This window comes from Ranitomeya variabilis, chromosome 2 (genome assembly GCF_051348905.1).
Source record: "Ranitomeya variabilis isolate aRanVar5 chromosome 2, aRanVar5.hap1, whole genome shotgun sequence".
Lineage (NCBI taxonomy): Eukaryota > Metazoa > Chordata > Amphibia > Anura > Dendrobatidae > Ranitomeya > Ranitomeya variabilis.
This window is the reverse complement of record NC_135233.1, coordinates 831,608,972-831,629,469: the sequence shown is the minus strand read 5'-3', so window position 1 is coordinate 831,629,469 and position 20,498 is coordinate 831,608,972. Positions and strand designations below refer to the sequence as shown.

The 20,498-nt window shown below is 37.8% G+C and overlaps 1 protein-coding gene across 2 annotated transcripts in view; it reads right to left on the bottom strand.

Annotated features, from left to right (window-relative positions):
* CSMD1 (CUB and Sushi multiple domains 1) overlaps positions 1 to 20,498 on the bottom strand; it is a 2,858,343-nt gene that overhangs the window by 806,134 nt on the left and 2,031,711 nt on the right. For both annotated transcript variants that reach the window (XM_077290057.1, XM_077290056.1), the window contains exons 17-21: positions 13,477 to 13,664; positions 9,075 to 9,263; positions 6,753 to 6,869; positions 6,013 to 6,228; positions 2,544 to 2,732 (exon numbers count right to left, since the gene is read on the bottom strand). In XM_077290057.1, the coding sequence (XP_077146172.1) occupies positions 2,544 to 2,732; positions 6,013 to 6,228; positions 6,753 to 6,869; positions 9,075 to 9,263; positions 13,477 to 13,664 (899 nt within the window). The remainder of the gene's footprint in view (positions 1 to 2,543; positions 2,733 to 6,012; positions 6,229 to 6,752; positions 6,870 to 9,074; positions 9,264 to 13,476; positions 13,665 to 20,498) is intronic.

The window sequence follows — 20,498 nt, the reverse complement described above, 5'->3', positions numbered from 1 at the left end:
CTGTGTGGCCATATTTTTTTTGTTTATAATTATTGTATATAAAACAGTGTGATCAGCAGTGCTAAATGACTGTGGTTGGGACATGGATATGGGTGTGACTAGTTGTGAAATGGGTGTGGTCAGAGGCGTGGCCTAAAATTTGCCGCAAACTTTGTGCCTCCTTCCCTTCTTCAAAAGTTGGGAGGTATGGTACCACATTTGCCAGATCACGGCAAGTGACGCAAATCCCATAGGGAATGAATGAGGCTGAACACAGTGTTGCTGTAAGTGATCCTTTACGTGGCAGATGCAGAAAAACTGCCGGATCTGCTGCAAGAGGCGACTTTCACATCAGCGATTCTTGCCAAAGTCACTGCCGATAGTGTCATACTCACCAAAGGGGGAGGCAGCACTAAAAGTGCCTAGGGCAGCAGAAACTCTAAATACGGCCCTGGGGGGCTACATTATATTCTGTGGGGGGACTGCATTATATTCAGGGTACTACATTATATTATGGGGGTTACATCATACTATATGAGGGGTTACAGTATACTCTATGGGGGGCTGCATTATATTCTGTGGTGGGGCTGCATTATTCTCTCAGGGGACTACATTATATTATGGGGGCTACATCATACTATATGAGGGGGCTACAGTATACTCTATGGGGGCTGCATTATATTCTGTGGTGGAACTGCATTCTCTCAGGGGACTACATTATATTCTGTGATGGGTTGCATTATACTATATGAGGTGGGCTGCATTATACCCTATGAGGGTGCTACAATATATTCTAGGGTGGGGACTGCATCATACCTGAGGGGGTTGCATTATATTTTGTGGAGTACTGCATTATATTCTATGAGAGGGGACCGCATTATGTTTTATGAGAGGGCTACGTTATATTCTGTGACGGGGCTACCCCAACCCTTGCTACATAATTAAGATGTGAACTACCTTATATTATACCCTGATATTAACGCTTTTTACCGCACAATTGGTGGTCTTGTATCTATTTCTATGTAGCTACATAGTGGGTCCCAAGAATGATTTTCTCTGGTGGGCCCAAGGTGCTCCAGTCCTACGCTGCTCACATATGTACCATGTTTGTCCCATGTGCTCAACTCGGTAGTTTCTGAAAACCTACCCAGCTTTGTCAGAGCTTCTGGTCAAGGTATGCCACATCAGGACCCATTTCGGCAAGTCTGTTACATCTGCTGCCACTCTGGCAGTGCTGCAGCAGTGCATGCAAAAGCCAGGTCACTGACTGGTGTGTAACTTCACGACTCGCTTTAACCCCACACTGCAAATGATGGTAAGGCTTTGTGAGCAGCAGAGGCCAGTTGTGGAATACCAGTTCCTACAATTCCATTGGTATTCAGGTCAGTCTCCACACATAACATCTGAAGACGGGTCATGGATGTCTAACATTTGTGTGGTACTCCAAGACTTTGAGGAGTCCACAAAGATGCTGAGCGGCAATGATGCCATCATCAGCACAATGATCCTTCCTCTGTGCTTACTTAAACAGTCACTGCTGACAATTAAACATGAAGCAGACAAGGTGAAGACGGAGGAAGACATGAGACAGTTAGATACAACCCAGCCTCATCTCATCTGCTCAACAAAGACTGTGTAACAATGAGGAGATGGAGGCTCAGGAAGAGAAACAGGATCTGGCTGATAGCATAAAAGAGGTTAGTACCCACACAAGCTTCATCCTGTCTCTCCTACATGCATTGGATGGGGAGGGGAAAGAGGAGGGAGAGATAGAGGAGGAGATGGAGAGTAGTCATCATGGTGGAGACAGCTCCACTATTCGTTTATTCCTGAGCATTATTAAAAAGCGGCGCTGAGTAGTAAAAGCCCCTTAACAGCCGACGTTAAAAGGTTTATCAGCGGTCGTTAAGGGGTTAAAGAGGATTACCACCATACTTGTAGTTACAGAATGTGTCAGCAAACCATACAAGATGGAATTTGAAAATAAATAATTTTAGGTTATGTTGAGATGCATACTGTAGTAGACAGCTGTATGGTGTCCAAACCTCCACAAAACAGGATTTGTGTGTATGCTCCAAAAGGGCCATAGACTTCAATGCTGACAACACAGCAAACGAGTGCTCTATCTTGCATTATTTTAAGGCTTGTAAGCGTACTGGAGGGAGACACTGAGACATAGAAGACTGCATCTGGGTGTCTGTCTCCAGTATGCGTACACGCCCAAAAATTATGCACGACAGAGCACACATTCACCCTGTCAGCACCATTATTATGGCCCCACTGGGGCATACACAAATCCTGTTTTGCGGGGGGTTTGGACATAAGCTCTGATGAGGACAACTAATGGGTATGTTGTACATTGCATTCTGTCACATCAAGCAGCTATTTATAAAATCTTCTTTCTAGATCAGGATTCTTGGTATAACAATATATGAATATATTTTATTTTACTTATTTTATATTTTACTTATCAGATATACTACATCCATTATAAATTTAAAAGAAATGTATAAATCATCTTTATTAAGATTTGATGAATGAAATGAAAGTATGTGACCACCTACCCACACACCTTGGAAGAGGTGTACTCCACACTCTCCGGCCTCCTCCTAGGCAAGTCAGTCTATTAGCACCCTCCAAACGGTATCCAGGGAAGCAGGAAAATGTTAGACTGTCTCCAACACCAAAGTGGAAGCCTATTCTTCTACTAAATGCAGGCACCCCTGGATCATCACAAGGCTCCAGGTCATATTCTACATAGACCAGAAAAGCAGAAAAAACAAAACAGCAATTGGAAAATGATCAATTAATAAAAGAAAATAAAGAGCACTTTTACATATTAAAAAAGGGACGTGTACATAAGCAGCATAAGTGTATAAATACCACCTTTTTACTGAGAAATAACCCACTTAAAAAATCTATGTAGCTATTAACCCTAGAACGCATACCCATAGAAATCTACACATTCACGCACCTGGGGCCTGTTAGGCCTGTTTACAATTATCATGGAATAACTCAAATAAAAATACTTTTCAAAGTTTATTGCAAAGTAAGGATGCATTCCCACTAGCGCAGGGGTCCGCCAGGATGGGATTCCGTAATGGATCTGGCCTCCTGGTGACCCCAGCTAAGGCTGTGGTACGCATACCTGGGGCCTCGCAGGCCTGCCAGGTTACTTGTTTTCTATTTTCTGTAAAATTACTTTAGTTAGAATTTTGAAACTCTAGGTATTCCTCAGGTATATAGTTGTTAGTAATTTCCAGTTGTTCATATATTTTTATGTTATAGGCATTTCGGTATAACAACCTTTTTTTGGGACTACCCCATATTCACGCACCTGGGGCCTTTTAGGCCTGTGTGCAAATGACACGGAATAACTCAAATAAAAATACTTTTCAAAATTTATTTTACAATTGCAAGGTAAGGATGCATTCCAACTAGCGCTGGGGTCCACCAGGAGGGGATCCGTAATGGATCTGACCTCCTGGTGACCCCAGCTAAGGCTGGCGGAATCCCGCCATTCCGGCAACCTTAGCTGGAGTTACCAGGAGGTCAGATCAATTATGGATCCCCTTCTGGCGAACCCCAGCGCTACTGGGAACACAGCCTAAGATGTGTATATTTCAAAACATAATTATGTGCATAAAACAACAAAAAAGTAAGTAAACGGGCACACCAAATATAGGCATTCTATATGCAATTTTTTTATTAAAACACTTTTTGGTTGTAACAAACTTGGTGCAGGAATATTTATTTGTAACTTTACATATTCCCCCGACAATTCTCGCATATTATTTTTTCGGCTGAATGTTCCTTGCATACATTTTGTCTGCAAGTAGAACAGAAATGCTCCGATTTTCTTTCATTCTTTGCTGGACAAATATAGCAGCGCTTTCTTTTTTTTTCTCTTTGCTCTGGATGTTCCAGAAAGCGTATTCCACATCGGATCATTGCCTCTGTAATTTGCCTTTATAAGCATATCATGCTGCTTCTCTCCATCATAGTAGGCATCAAAAGTTCATAACAAAGTTCTGTCAAAAATAGACGTCTCTTGTCTTCCCTGTTGGCATGGAATTCTGGATTAGTTTGACAATAAACAATGTACCTATTGAGGGCTGACACATCAAGGATATTGGAAAAAAGGGCAACAGGCCATCGTTTAGTCTGCCTTTTGCACGAATACTCTCCAATCTATTTGTCCATCTTGTCGACACCTCCTTTTGTCTTATTATAATGCAGTATGATTTCAGGTTTTTTTTTCCTGTCAATGGTGTCAATACTTCCATCATGATGCATTGTACTCAGTAATATCACAGATTTTTCTTTCTTGGCTTTATAAGACACCATTGTTGCTTTATTGCAGAAACCGAATACACTCTCGTAGATTGTTCGCTGTGCATTGTGCTTCATGATTGGAGGAATTTCGCGGCGGTTTGGCCTCATAGTACCAACAAGTGTAAGTTGCTTTTGAAGCAAAAAGTTGGCCATTTCAAAATTGGTAAAGTAATTATCCATTGTAATATTTTTATTCTTTTTTTTTCTTATTTTTCTTATTTTTCTTATTTTTATATTGTCATGCAGAATCCACACTCTTCCCAGCAATAGCAGAGACATAAAAGTTCTTCCCCAGCAACAATACAGACAAAAAGATCACATGTAAACCTAGTACAGGCCTAAAAGGCCCCAGGTGCGTGAATATGGGGTAGACCCAAAAAAAGGTTGTTATACCGAAATGTCTGTAACATAAAAATATATGAATAACTGTAAACTACTAACAACTATATACCTGAGGATTACCTAGATTTTCAAAATTCTAACTAAAGTACTTTTACAGAAAATAGAAAACAAGTAACCTGGCAGGCCTGCGAGGCCCCAGATATGCGTTCTAGGGTTAAAAAAGTAAAATAAAACCCCCAGTACCTACATTTTTACTATTGAGCTTCTTCTTTAATTTTATTATCAACATGATTACCACTGCTCAAGTCACCTTCTGATAAACCTCAGTGGCAAGAAATGTAAATAAGATCAAGAGACATAACTGACTACCAAGAATTTATATTTGTCCAGATATTTTTTATTTATGTTAAAAAATGTATTTGTCTAACATTTTGTGAGTTTAAACATTATAGAATCCCACTAATAGGTATAAAATAGTAGAGTGATAAAGAGAGATGAGTATATCAGGCAAAATTTGAAATCGCCTGTTTGTGCGTTTCTCACCGCTACTCACCTCCACTTGTCTGGTCCTCGCAATATCTTCTGATTCCAAGAAGCTCTCACTGGACTCTTTCTGTGTCTCCGCAAGATAAATAGACATGCTGCAGTCTTGAAAGACGTGCTACATGTCCGTCTCCGCGAGTGACCCACAGGCGTCTATAGACGCATAGTGGACATGGGATTTCTTGAAATCCCATCCACTATGCTGTAACATTTGGACACTGCAGGTAGGACACTGCAGATGTATGCAGCGTCCAACCCATAGGGTTTACTGACTCTGGGAATGTACCCTAAGAAGTACAGTAAGTGATACACTGCAGGAATCTGGCACTCTGCCCCTATATCATACTGCAATCAGATTACATAGCACAAACCTGCTGACAGATTTCCCTTAACTTTTCATTGGTTTTTAATGTTATAACCGAGTTAATGTAAATTAAAAATCAAAAGACTGATACCATATCTCATTTTTTATCTATAGTGTCAACATACAAATTTATTTATATAAATAATTGCTTTAAATTTGCACAGTGACTTTGATTATCTATATCTGATGCAAAAAGGAATGGTAATAATGAAAAGTGCAGAATATTTAGCTGTAAAACCATCTAGATATTTAATTGCTCAATTTTTGGTCAATATGATAATTTCATTTATATTAATTTATGACTCTCTGGTGCTTTGCCCTTTTGGACCTAAACACTACTCATACGTTTTAGATTGTCTACTATAACAAACCTTCTCTATCTTCAACAATATAACAAGTGTCTTGTGTCAATATATTTTTTAATTTGGCCTTGCCAATAATTTTCTTACCTAAAAATGTAATGTTAAATCCTTCATATGAGATAGAAAAATCTGATATAAAACGAAGCTGGGCTGTGAAATTTCCAAAAAGTCCAGCTTTTATAGTGGGTGGTAGAACTGAACCCGTCAGTCTTGCCACAGGATGAGTAAAACTGCCATCCTCAGTTATCAACAGATAGTCATGAGAACTTTCGAGGTGAAAGGTGTGAAATACCAGCTGCACACCTGAAAAAAACAAGACACAAGTAACTATTGAAACGCATCACTTTGCATTGAAGATGTATATGCTAGACATCATTTGGAAATCCATTTTAGATTCTGTCTTTCAGCTTAATCCAGTATTTTAATTAACTAATAAAATTAATATTAATTAATTAATTAGTTAATTAATTAACATTTTCCCAATTCAAGTATCAGAATAGACTTTATAGTGAACCCTCCTGTTAAACTCATATTTGGCATGGGAAAATTCTGCTGAACACTTGGTGGTGCACTTGCTGGGGCAATATGGGCAAGAATAATCAATATTCCATATATCACAGAAGGGGATGTCCTGCTTCATTGTTCTCAACATGGTTATGTATTTTGTACATCTTCCATCTAATATGTGATCATACCTAATTTTTCCCTGCACCACGCAGTGGGAGTCTTTAATTCTAAAACAGGAATTTGTTTGGTAGATAAATAATTATCTTTCATGTATATTACATGATGCGCATTACAATCAATGCATAATATGGATGACATACCTTTTCCATGTGAAACTTCAATTGTCCAGGTGCAATTTAAAGAATTAGGGTAGAAGTCAGGAAAACCTGGAGAAAGGATTGTCCCACTCCTTCCATGAATATATCCTCCGCATAATGCTTAAAAAATAAAAATAAATAATAATAATTTTAAAAAATATTGCTCCTATAACTTAAGCAATAAAACTAGACATATGGTCTCTTAATAAATTGTAATTGTAATGTAAGTCACCGAGACCTACGCAAATCATTAAATTAGTTCTCACTGTTTCTGTGCCTTTTGTTTGAGAATGACTTAAAAGGGTTGTCTGATTTTTCGATTAATTTTTCCGAATGCTGTCAGGATTATCAAGCAAGACTTTGCTGTCAGGAGATTGCAATTTGCATACTTCTGTCCATAATCCGCATAGACGTGCTCGGCCTCACTAAATTCACTTGTATTATTTGAGGCTGAGCATGTCCTGGGGCACATGATCACAGGTACGCAAATCACATACTTGGGGTCATGTGACCAACCTATCCTGCCGGGGAAAAAGGAGAATCTTTATAACATGGACTGCACTCACTATAAGAGTGACTGCAGACTTTTATCAGAAGACCAAACATCCACTTTAAGTATGGAATACAAATCTTATGTTGCCTACACTTGTTACACAGGACTGCAGGTGACATCTGCATCATTATCTGTATCAATAGAGATATTGCTGTGTGTTATCTGAGGTGCTACATAGGACTGCAAATTACCGGCGGATGTGCCTTTAATTTCAGGAAATGGTGTGTAAATGGCTATGAATAAAGAAAGGAGGCACCATCTCTAAAAAGGATGTGTCTTGTGGAGAAAGCTAGAAAAGCTGCTACTGGTTTTTCAATGACTTTTTAAGAGAACAGTGATTACCCATGAACCCAAGTGTAACGATCTTGCAAGTAAAACAAGGTAATATTTTACACCAATCAATTAAAAAAATTGCATGATAAGGATGCAATAGGACCTCGACACAGCATGACTGTTCTGACCCTTAAGCTTTTGCCAAAGTAAATCTTTGCCCTAAGGGCATGAAATCCCATTGACTCCTCTGCCAGGAGGCCACTATTAGGGGTCATTTGTGTAAAGCAAATTATTTTAAAAGTTTACCGACTACTATTACTACACATTGTGTTGCTAGTGAACATGAATACATTACATGTTATTTACATTTAATTAGATGACTTTTGCATAATACATACATCTGCTTCGAGGCTAAGCACAACCAATAATTAATTACAATTTAAAACCATATATTAAAGTTATCACTTTCCTACAATCAGATTCTGCAAATCTAATTGCATGCCTCAAAAATAAGAGCCTCTTTTAAACAAATAAAGAAACATTTTTACACTTATATACATAAATGTACACTTTTTTAACTTGACACATGAGGTTTTTAATATGATAGAATAATGCAACTTCCCCAGAAGAGGTGCACACAGGAAGCAAAGGCTAAACTGCCTTCCTGAATTATTCATGTGGAAATGTTATTCTTTATTTATGAAGCATGCTCATGAACATTCACAGTATAAGAGAAATCACCAAGTGGTCCCTTGGACAAACAGATTTTTGTGCGCATAGAGTCTTTTCCATTTCCTTGCTAATATATTCCGTAAAGTGATTCCATTGTACAATAGGGAGTTAAATTCTTTCAATCGCACAGGTAAAATGGGAATGTAGACAGAAAATACTTAGGAGATTAAAAATATGATTTTTAGATGGCTAAATCAACTGACTGTGATGATCTTGCAAGACTGAAATTTACTTTAGCTTTCCAATTTAGTAATATTTTTCTTTTTTTGTCGAATGAAAAATAACAGAAATCTATAAGTAAAACAAATTGTCTATTTTAGTTATTTTATTGCTTTTTCTCTGTCATAAAAATAGAATTTATACATTTATGAATAGGGTACAAGTGCAGTCATATCAGAGAAGACAGCCTGCAAGAATTAATACTGAAAGCCAGTATTAGAAACCCGGTGAGGAAAGCTTGCAGATGTCAGTGGTCAGCATGTATCAGTGTCAGAGACCTGTAAAACTGTTGATTGCCTGTAGGCCTTCATAGGTCATAGTTGATGTCAGACATCTAGACCTGCCAGTGTCATAGGATCTGGAACAGTGCTGACAAGGCCGAAAACCTACATGATGTCTCGTTCACTTGATATTAAGATTTGGACACAAAAATATGTATATTCATGCAACAAGTAATCTAGTAGTTTAAAGTATTAAAGGATTAAAATAATGTATTTTCTTTTCTTTTAGATTGCATGGTCTTTGCATAACGCTACAACACAACTTACCATCACAACTAGGTAATGCATGGTTCCATTGGTGATTCCTTTCACAAATTAATGGTTCATCGTCACTTAAAATATATCCAGCATCACACGTAAAAGTCACAGATGAGCCAATACCAAAGTGCTTTCCATGACGATGACCATTTACTGGTATGCCTGGGTCAAGGCATGAATCCAATTCTAAAGTAACACCTAAGATACAATACAGATACATAAACTAATAGAGCAATAATAATAAAACTCACAATGCCCTCATAACACATAAATAAATAAAAATAATGAATACAGTAAATACATACGCTGTCAAGCAAAGGGGTAACAATGTTTTGAATTTGTGACTTTCAGCTCCATAATTCACCATCCACTACTGCAAAACAGTAATTCAGTGACATGACAAGAATCTGCGTAACTAAGCATATGCAAAATAGTTGCAAGTCCAATTTATGTATGAGATATCTACACTCACCGGCCACTTTATTAGGTACACCATGCTAGTAACGGGTTGGACCCCCTTTTGCCTTCAGAACTGCCTCAATTCTTCGTGGCATAGATTCAACAAGGTGCTGGAAGCATTCCTCAGAGATTTTGGTCCATATTGACATGATGGCATCACACAGTTGCCGCAGATTTGTCGGCTGCACATCCCAAAGATGCTCCATACAAGGCAGGATGGATCCATGCTTTCATGTTGTTTACGCCAAATTCTGACCCTACCATCCGAATGTCGCAGCAGAAATCGAGACTCATCAGACCAAGCAACGTTTTTCCAATCTTCTACTGTCCAATTTCGATGAGCTTGTACAAATTGTAGCCTCAGTTTCCTGTTCTTAGCTGAAAGGAGTGGTACCCGGTGTGGTCTTCTGCTGCTGTAGCCCATCTGCCTCAAAGTTCGAATCACTGTGCCTTCAGAGATGCTCTTAGGCCTACCTTGGTTGTAACGGGTGGCGATTTGAGTCACTGTTGCCTTTCTATCAGCTCGAACCAGTCTGCCCATTCTCCTCTGACCTCTGGCATCAACAAGGCATTTCCGCCCACAGAACTGCCGCTCACTGGATTTTTTTTCTTTTTCGGACCATTCTCTGTAAACCCTAGAGATGGTTGTGCGTGAAAATCCCAGTAGATCAGCAGTTTCTGAAATACTCAGACCAGCCCTTCTGGCACCAACAACCATGCCACGTTCAAAGGCACTCAAATCACCTTTCTTCCCCATATTGATGCTCGGTTTGAACTGCAGGAGATTGTCTTGACCATGTCTACATGCCTAAATGCACTGAGTTGCCGCCATGTGATTGGCTGATTAGAAATTAAGTGTTAACAAGAAGTTGGACAGGTGTACCTAATAAAGTGGCCAGTGAGTGTAGATGATTGTCTATAAAATGATGGCAGTCTCACATTCGAAGCAGTAGTGGATGGCAAGATATGGAGCCTGACAGCCACAAGTTCAGAATATTGTTACCCTTCTGATCATAGATATATAAATATATATATATATATATATATATATATATATATATATATATATATATATATATATATATATATATATATATACATGCGACAATTTTGAACTGAATTTGTTTTCTAAGAAATGGAGTCCTTATCCAAATTAATTAAAAGGTAATAATAGGCTTTTATTTTAATGAATCCTAGATGTTCTGCAAATGTTGACAAGCACAATAACTGACTTTCTAGAACAGGCTCTTTTACATGGACTCTTAGGTAACATCTCCATATGTCCTGTTGCTTCTTCTTTATATCTTATATAGATATTAGGTTCACCTGTTTGCATAAAAGAGATAAAACTGTTTGTGAAGCAACACCATGTGCAATATGTGGGAAGCCAATTTCCATTTTTTATTTTTTTTACCACCCTAATCACTTTCTTCTGTCAACAAGTCAATTCTGGGCTTGTTAAGAGGCTTACACTTACTATTGAATAGGCAAAATATACTTTTTAGATTTTGTGTTACTGAGATGCTGTAAGCCAAACAGTTGTATAAATCAGAACCAACCAAACAACAAATGATATAATCAAAAGCCTAATCACTAATGAGAAGTTTTAACATCTCATTCCATTAAAAAAACTAGCTTGCAATCCATGAGCTGCAAATTAATATATGCCCTGTAATTAAATTGTTTCTTGAGTTAATGAGACTTTCATTCATTATTCAAATATACATTGTGCTGTCACATTTTAAACTATACTAGTATTACAAATATGCTGTTTATGAAATATGTTTCACCGAAAGGCCCGCAAGCTAGGTAATATACAACCAGACAAAAATACAGGAAAAAAGATCTTATTTGTAGGACAGTTCTAAATAGGGCTTTTTTCAAATGTAAAAAAAATGTTATGCAATTTTTTGCATGAGTTAATATTATAAGTGCGTGTAAGAAACTTTACAATATGTCTCTTTTTGGGGGAAAGATGCCTTTGTCTCCATTTATCTTCCTGAACGTAAAGGTGCTAGAATGATATGGGTTCACCTACGCTGCCATCAGTATATCATTGCAGCACCTTTGATTCCTTTTTCTTGAGTCTGTAGCAGCCTAAGCTTTTTTCAGCAGTTGTGTGTACAGGACCTTATCAGGTGGGCACAATAGAGCATTTTCTCCTCCCCATTTTTTCTCCACAAAATGGCAGCGACACTTGTGCAGTAGCATCTATGGGCAAGCGACAGATGCGACTGCTTATGCACCGGCACCATTTTGCTGTAGGAAAAAATCTTTGGCTTCAGCAAAATGTTGCTGGCAGTGAGGCTTGTGCAGTTGTATCTATCAGTAAGAGATAGATGCTACTATGCAGGTGTCATTTTGCTGGATGTAATTTTTCTTTATAAATCCACATTATTATATATAGCATGTAAAACAGGGGGCTGGTCACTCAAGGACCAGTGACCTGTCATAAGCTCATAAGGATGCATTGGTAAGCAGAGCACCACATGAAGACTTCCCACATGCCGCCCCGAAAGCAAGAGAATCTTATTAACTGAAAACTATAAATACATATTAAGCAACAACTAGTGTTGAGCATTCCGATACCGCAAGTATCGGGTATCGGCCGATACTTGCGGTATCGGAATTCCGATACCGAGTTCTGATATTTTTGTGGTATCGGAAATCGGAATCGGAAGTTCCCAGTGTATGGTTCCCAGGGTCTTGAGGAGAGGAGACTCTCCTTCAGGCCCTGGGATCCATATTCATGTAAAAAATAAAGAATTAAAATAAAAAATATGGATATACTCACCCGTCCGGCGGCCCCTGGACCTTACCGATTCTAACCGGCAGCCTCCGTTCCTAAGAATGAGGAGTTTAGGACCTGCGATGACGTCGCGGCTTGTGATTGGTCGCGTGAGCGGTCACATGAGCGGCACGTGACCAATCACAAGCCGCGATGTCATTGAGGGTCCTAAACTCCTCATTCTTAGGAACGGAGGCTGCCGGTTACAATCAGTAAGGTCCAGGGGCCGCCGGATGGGTGAGTATATCCATATTTTTTATTTTAATTCTTTATTTTTTACATGAATATGGATCCCAGGGCCTGAAGGAGAGTTTCCTCTCCTTCAGACCCTGGGAACCATCCAGGATAGCTTCCGATACTTGTGTCCCATTGACTTGTATTGGTATCGGGTATCGGTATCGGCGATATCCGATATTTTTTGGGTATCGGCCGATACTATCCGATACCGATACTTTCAAGTATCGGAAGGTATCGCTCAACACTAGCAACAACCACAAGATGGATTTCATCAACCTAGGTATCATTTCAATCAGTATAACAGCGCCAACCACACAGTGTCTGCAGATTACTTAGCAAAGTCCTGCTGACAGGTTCGCTTTAATTGATTATAGGGGAGCATTAAATAGACAGTTTTTTTCTTCTAGAAAGACCTTAACCACAGTCTGGTCTCCACGAGATCTATTATACATGACATTATACACATTTAACCAAAATCCCATCTACAACTGATGAGGAGTAATAACTACGAAGCAGTGCTATTAGCTAGAGTTCTCTAGTTTTTTTGATAACCCAAATCATGGCTGCAAGCTCTAAAAGCTGGACATTGACCTGTAAGTGTGCACTTTCTTCTAAGAGCAATTTTGTAGGCATATATAATTTAATATAACCCCAAATCTTGAATTATTATATCTATGTTAATGTCTTTCTAATATTTTTTCTTAGAAACATCAAACTACAGAACAGTTTGCTACTAACCTGCTGTATTTCACAGTTTATTGTGTTTATTGGTCTATGCTACAGATACTTTAGATAATGCTGGCTCCAATTATTCCATAACAGCAGACTTAGTAAGGAAGTTCTATGCAATGCCTAACAATGTTTCTGTGTAATAACAATTTATACTCATTACGTAGAATTTGCCACACAGTTAAAGTGATTACTTACTTTCATATCGAATTAGAAAGCCAACATTAGATCGACTATTATCCGTTGTGAATAGAAGATACATGTAATTTCCTGTGCTAATGAGAAATTGTGGTGCTTGTGTTCCATGATATTCTCCAATCAATGGTGAAGAATTTGCAGAGCCATCTCGTACTTCAAGAATATCATAGTTTACTTCAGTCTGAAATCTGAGTCAGAAATATAATAAGATATTAGTCAGGCATTTCTTGTATCATTATACAATAATTCTGCAACTCATAAACCAATTTACTTTCACAGTTTACTGGCCAGTAAAAATATTAAAATGCAATTATTTATTTGCAAAAATATGAGATCATAAGTAAAAATGCATTCAAATTTCAATTTAAAGAAAACCTTTGCAACAATTTTGCTTATCTATTTGCATTTTTCGCAACCCTTCTGCCATAACCTCCATTTATTATTACCTTAACAGTTCCACATCAGAAGATTAAAGGTCAAATTTATGTATCTTTTATTTTAACTGTTTTTAAAATCCTTTACTTTTTTGTCTTTATTTTTTTAGACCATATAGCGGACTGAATGCATATGATGGGAGCTCAGCTTTTGAGCCCCCTCCTCTCATAGTAACTTCAGTACTGGCATACATGTACAGTGGGGAAAAAAGTATTTAGTCAGCCACCAATTGTGCAAGTTCTTCCACTTATAAAGATGAGAGATGCCTGTATTTGACATCATAGGTAGACCAAGACTTAGAGGGACAAAATGTAAAAACAAATTCAGAAAATCACCTTGTCTGTCTGATTTGGCAACATTTATTTTACAAAATTTGGTGGAAAATAAGTGCCGTATTTTTTTGGATTAAAAGACGCACCCCAAATTTTCGTGAGAAAAATAGGAAAAACTTTTTTTTAATAAAATGGTGGTGCTTCTTATAATCCATGCGTATAACTGCTTACCAGGGGTGGTGGCTGTGGTCTCAGGGTCGCCGCTGGAGGTGGAGGCAAGAGTGAAGTGTTGCCACTGGCTGGGATGAGTGGGTGTTCCAAAGTGTGGCATGCTGCTGCAGGTGTCTCGGTGGCTGTGCTGTGTCCCAGTGATGGTGCTGCGCTGTGTCCCCAGTGGCGGTGCTGCATTGTGTCCACTGTCCATGGTGGCGGTGCTGTGCTGTGTCCCCGGTGCTTTGCTGTGTCCCCGGTGGTTCGGGGGGCTCTGCCGACATTTTGTGAAAGGCCAGAGCCCTCCACAAGTTCTTCCATGGTTTCCTGTGCAGCGGTGGACTCCGGGAAAGTGGACGCCGGGAGGCGGCGCATGCGCATGAGTTTAGTATTAATCCAAAATTATGCTGAAAGTGTCAGTACACTTCCTCCACAATTGTTGACAATAGAAATAATTTGGCCTGATGTTTTGATATGAATGAGTCTCATTACAGTAGATGTGAAACAACTATATCCTGATTGTTAGCAGAAGATGTCTAAAAAATAAAAAAACATTACACTCAAGTTGCCTCTTGCCTTTTAGCCACCACAGCTCCTCATTGATCTCTGTGGCTCCAGTCTCCTTCTGTTTTAATTCTTCAGCACCTCTAGTGCTGACCAGACCACATGCAACATCATTATGCGTGAGACCTAGTTAGTGCCAGAGGCACCAAATGGTAAAGCTATCATTTTTCTGAAATCAAGAGGTTTGAGTAACAAAACATTTAGAATCTGCAAAATCCAAATATTTTGTGAAATTCAAATGAAATTCAGTTCCCTATGGCTCCTATTCCAGCTTGAGGCTTCGTAGCAGAATGGACAGCTATCTGTTGACGAGTGACTGAAAGAGTTTCCTATTACTTCAGATCTAGATCTAAAATGTTGCGTATTTGACCTGGCATACACAGATGTCTATCTATCTTCTCCTATGGTTGCCTTCCTTTGCAGTTTGAGGTTGGCCATGAGAACTTGTTTGCATCACTTTGCCACTTTGCTTTGACTTCCATGCTTCAATCACTATTATTTATCTGCTCAGTCTAACATGATAGGTGTCAAATCCTTGCAACTGTCCTCACTCCTGTTCACAACTGGCCTCTGTTTTCAACTGTGTCTGAAGGCTACATTACTTCTTTGCTAAATAGTTGTTTCAAATCATTGCGCTGCTGAAATATATCAGATTGCATTTATTCTTGTGTTTAACCATTGACCTGCCAGCAGATGTGACTGCATTTTTGTGATTAACTGCTTCCATGTCATAAGGTGCAAGTTTACAATATATTAACCTTTTTCAGAGTTATGACTGTTACCCCCCCAAAAAAGAGATCCGTAATACATATTAAAAATTGCAATTACATTTGTTCAACGTATTTAAAAACATACCAAAAAATTAAAAAAGAGATGCCTTTAAGGGACACGTTACGCTAACTGAATTAATACCTGTTATAGTTTGAAAACATTCCGGAATCACAACCAAAACATCAGTGCATTGATATTTTTGTTGAAGCACAGTGGCTACAGCAAAACATTAGCTATTGATATAGTAGCATTTTTATTAAAATATACTGGATGACTATGCAAATTGGTTTTCAAACATAAAGATTACATTTACTAATACAAAGAAGGATCAAGGGGTCAGATGTGAATACAACAAAATTAATTTTACTTACATATGTTTGGAAACAAAAATATTAAAAGAGGTACAATAAATATGCCGTTTCTAACGTGTGATCACAATACACATGCTCAGTACTTTGATTAACTCTAAATATAGTTAAGTATACCAGTATAATCTGGAGCCAGAGAGCATATACAACTCTGGCAAAAATTAAGAGACCACCACATCAAAACCCTATCACGGGCAGCCCAATCTCCAGACCTGAACCCCTTTGAAAACCTCTGGAATGTAATCTAGAGGATGATGGATAGTCACAAGCCAACAAGCAAAGAACTACTTAAATTTTTGCACCAAAAGCAGTGTGAAAGACTGGTGGAAAGCATGCCAAGACGCATGAAAGCTGTGATTAAAAATCATGGTTATTCTACAAAATATTGATTTCTGAACTCTTCCTGAATTAAAACATTAGTTTTGTTGTTTCTAAATGATTATGAACTTGTTTTATTTACATTATTTGAGAGCTCATCAATGCCAAGAGTGGGCAAAGCAGTCATCAAAGCAAAAGGTGCCTACTCTGAAGAACCTAGAATATAAAACATATTTTCAGTTGTTTCACACTTTTTTGTTAAGTATATAATTCCACATGTGTTAATTCATAGTTTTGATGCCTTCCATGTGAATTTACAATTTTTATAGTCATGAAAATACAGAAAAATCTTTAAATGAGAAGGTGTGTTCAAACTTTTGCTCTGTACTGTATATATATATATATATATATATATATATAAAAAGGGGCCTAAAAAGTTAATAAATAAATAAAATAGCCACAAGTGAATTATAATCGTGAAAAATGTGAATGTGACATAAAAATAAACAAATTAGTTATAAATAAAGCTCACTCCATTAGGTAACAAAACAATGTGGCAATGTCAAACCAGATGGTTCAGACCAATACTGGATCGCTACCAGTGTAAAATGTGCAAGGATGAAGAAATATATATATTTTTTAAATGGGGGCAGTATACCTTTAAGGTAAGTGTGGTAACAGGTAATGAGCACACCCTGACGCGCGTTTCGGAATTGATTCCTTTCGTCAGAACCTTGCTTGAGTTCATAAGAAAAGGAAGCCAATGATCTGGACTTTCCAGTCGTATTCCCCAAACCATGGTTTATTAACATTAATCATTGAGGAAAAAAATGAATCATACCAAAGTTTAACCCTACTGTTTTATTATCGCCTGATAACCTTATGGTGGAAGAATAATTAATGTGTGCAATCCAGCGGTTTTTGATCCTACTGTGAGCTTACACCTGTAATTAAATGTTCATCTCAGTAGTCAGTCTGAAAATTTAGTTCATCGTTTATGACTTGCAGATCAATCAGTTTACTGCAGTGATAGAGTTAAACATGATATTGGCCAGCACGTCTGTTTACATTTTTTTCTTGAACCTTTCTTTATCAATTTTCTGCTCCTTGAATCTTTGGAGCTTAGATTTATGACAGATGATGAAGCATGAAATCATTCTCTACTGGCTATGTTTTTTTTTTATATAACCAACGAGCTGACACCCTCTCTTGATACAATATAACACTGTTCAGTGAATACTATTCAGATTTGTCTGTACTGATGTTAACCTCTTGAACTATAAAACCAAAACATTGTACAATATTCTACTTGTCAGGACATATTAATAAAAAGATGTGGATTTCAAAATAGATAAAAGTCAAGTAATTGTAATCTTGATTAATCTACTTATAAACTGCATTTGTCATGGAAAATAATTTCAAAGCATGTGAAGATAGTGAATATAGACAAAAATGACAGCCTGCTTCTGAATTGTAATCATTGAACTTGGCTAAGGCAATTAGAGCAGCTATTTCTGGAAGTACACATAGCACAAAAATACATTTTCGGTTCCTGATGTAGTATGTCATTAGTTCATGAATTAGTCTTCCAGCTATCAAGTTTTTTCTTTTTTTTGCTTGTGTGTGGCGTATGTCTGAGTGTATGTGCGTGTGTTGCAAATGAAGATTCTAATTTGGCTTTTATCTTAAGTCATATGGCAAGACTCATTAAAGGGTTGATATTAACTTTTAGGATTGCTACTTTCAATAGATGACCCTAGATTTCTAGTCTTCTTCCTCTCTGAAGAGACAATTTGCATACTTAATTCCCCAGAGGAGCATTGTATGGCTTATTAGCCTCCCTACACTGGCATACCATGCTAGACATGTCACATTCCACAAGCACAAATGTTACCCTTGGATCCAAAATACTGTGTCTTAAAACTGAGATTGTGGTTTGAATTTATCCTAAGTCATATGGCAAGGCTCGTTAAAGGGTCAAAATTAACTTTTAGGATTGCTATTTTGCCTATTTCATTTCCCAGAGGACCATTGCATGACTTATAAGACTCCTACACTAGCATGTCACACATGTCACTTTTCACAAGCAGAAATACTACCCTTTACATCCCAGTCAGAAGTCTCTCATTCAGGTAAATCAGATCTCATGTTTTGCAGTGTCAACACCTTGAAACACCGTGACTCCAAAATTAGGTTCTAATTTGGCTTTTATTCAAGTCATATGGCAAGGCCTTTAAAGGGTTAATAGTGACTTTTAGGATTGCTACTTCCAATAGAGTTTAAGTTCTCTTCCTCTCCGAAGGGACAATTTGCACACATACACACAAACACACATTCAAAAAAACACACACAGTGGCATGTAAAAGTTTAGGCACCCCTGGTCAAAATTACTTTTTTTAAATATATATAACATTTTAAAAATTACAAAAAGGAAAATGGGCCCATGCAAAAGTTTGGGCACCCTTGGAGATTTGTGTGCTCAGATGACTTTGACCAAGGTTTCAGACCATAATTAGCCTGTTAGGGTTATGGCTTGTTCACTATCATTGTTAGGAAAGGCCAGATGATGCAAATATCCCAGCTTTATAAACACCCAGCCTAACCTTGTGTCAAAAAACAGCCTCCATTGCTTCTTCTAAGAAGCTGCCTAGCACTCTGTAAATAAGAATGGTGGAGGCCCACAAAGTAGGAGAAGGGTATACGTTCCCCTTTCCTGGGTTCAAAATGTAATTAAAAAGTGACAGTTATCAGGAAAAATGGAGGTCAAGATATGGTCTTGAATACCAAGAAAATTTACAGTGAGAACTGCTTGTAAGTTTGCCAGAAAGGCAAATAAAAAAAACCTCTTGACTGCAAAAAAAGTTCTTAAAAGATTAGCAGACTTTGCAGTTGTTGTACATTGTTCTACTGTTCAATGACACCTGCACAAATATGGTCTTCATGGAACAATAAACAGAAGAAAACCTCTCCTGCAAACAAGTCCTGTGGACAGATGAAGTTAAAATAGAACTCTGGCTACAATGATCAAAGGTATGTGTGGAGAAAAAATGGCACAAAATTTCAGGAAAAAACATATCATCATCATCCATTAACCCCTTAAGGACCAGGGGTATTTCCATTTTTGCATTTCCATTTTTTGCTCCCCTTCTTCCCACAGCCATAACTTTTTATTTTTCAATTAGTCCATGTGAGGGCTTGTTTTTTGCGGAACGAGTTGAGCTTTTCAATAGCACCATTGATTTTACCATATTGTGTAAATGAAAATGGGAAAAAAATCCAAACGCGGTGAAATTGCAAAAGAAATGCAATTCCACAATTGTTTGTTGGATTTTTTTATCATGATCACTAAATGCTAAAATTGACCTGCCAATATGGCAGGTCATTACGAGTTCACAGACACCAACTATGTCTAGGTATTTCGATTTTTTATCTCCCTGCGCCGTTTACCAATTGGATTAATTATTTTTATATATTGATAGATCGGGCGATTCTGAACGCTGCGATGCCAAATATATGTATATTTGATTTTTTTATTGTTTCAGTTTGAATGGGGTAAATGGGGACTGATTTGATCTTTTATATATTTTTTTTTATATTTTAAAAACTTTTTTAACTTTTTAATTGCCTCAATAGTCTCCATGGGAGACCAGCTGTGATCATCTGATCGTTTGTGCTACATAAAGCAGGGCTGCAGATGTTAAGTATTTGATGCAGACATTTTTGCTGGAAATACTGAAGTGTTAGCAGGAAAAACGTTGCATGAAATATGAGTATTTGATGTATTTTATAGCATTTGCTATTTTTTTTCTCTATTCATTAGAATAGGTCAATAACACTGCGAAAACGCTAAAAGTATTGAGAAGCTGCAGATTTGAATTTGCTTCAAGGCTGTAAGGAAAAAGTAAGCAACGCATGAGGAATCTCATTCATTTTGCTGATAATAGGAAATCCTTCCGTTTTGTGACTAAACTGCATGGAAAAATGCAACAAAAATGTAGCAAACAATTGATGTGTGCAAACATCCCTGAGGTATGTGCACTTTTCAGGTGAAGCCACCTTTAAGGTGAAGTCACTTTCTGAAGCA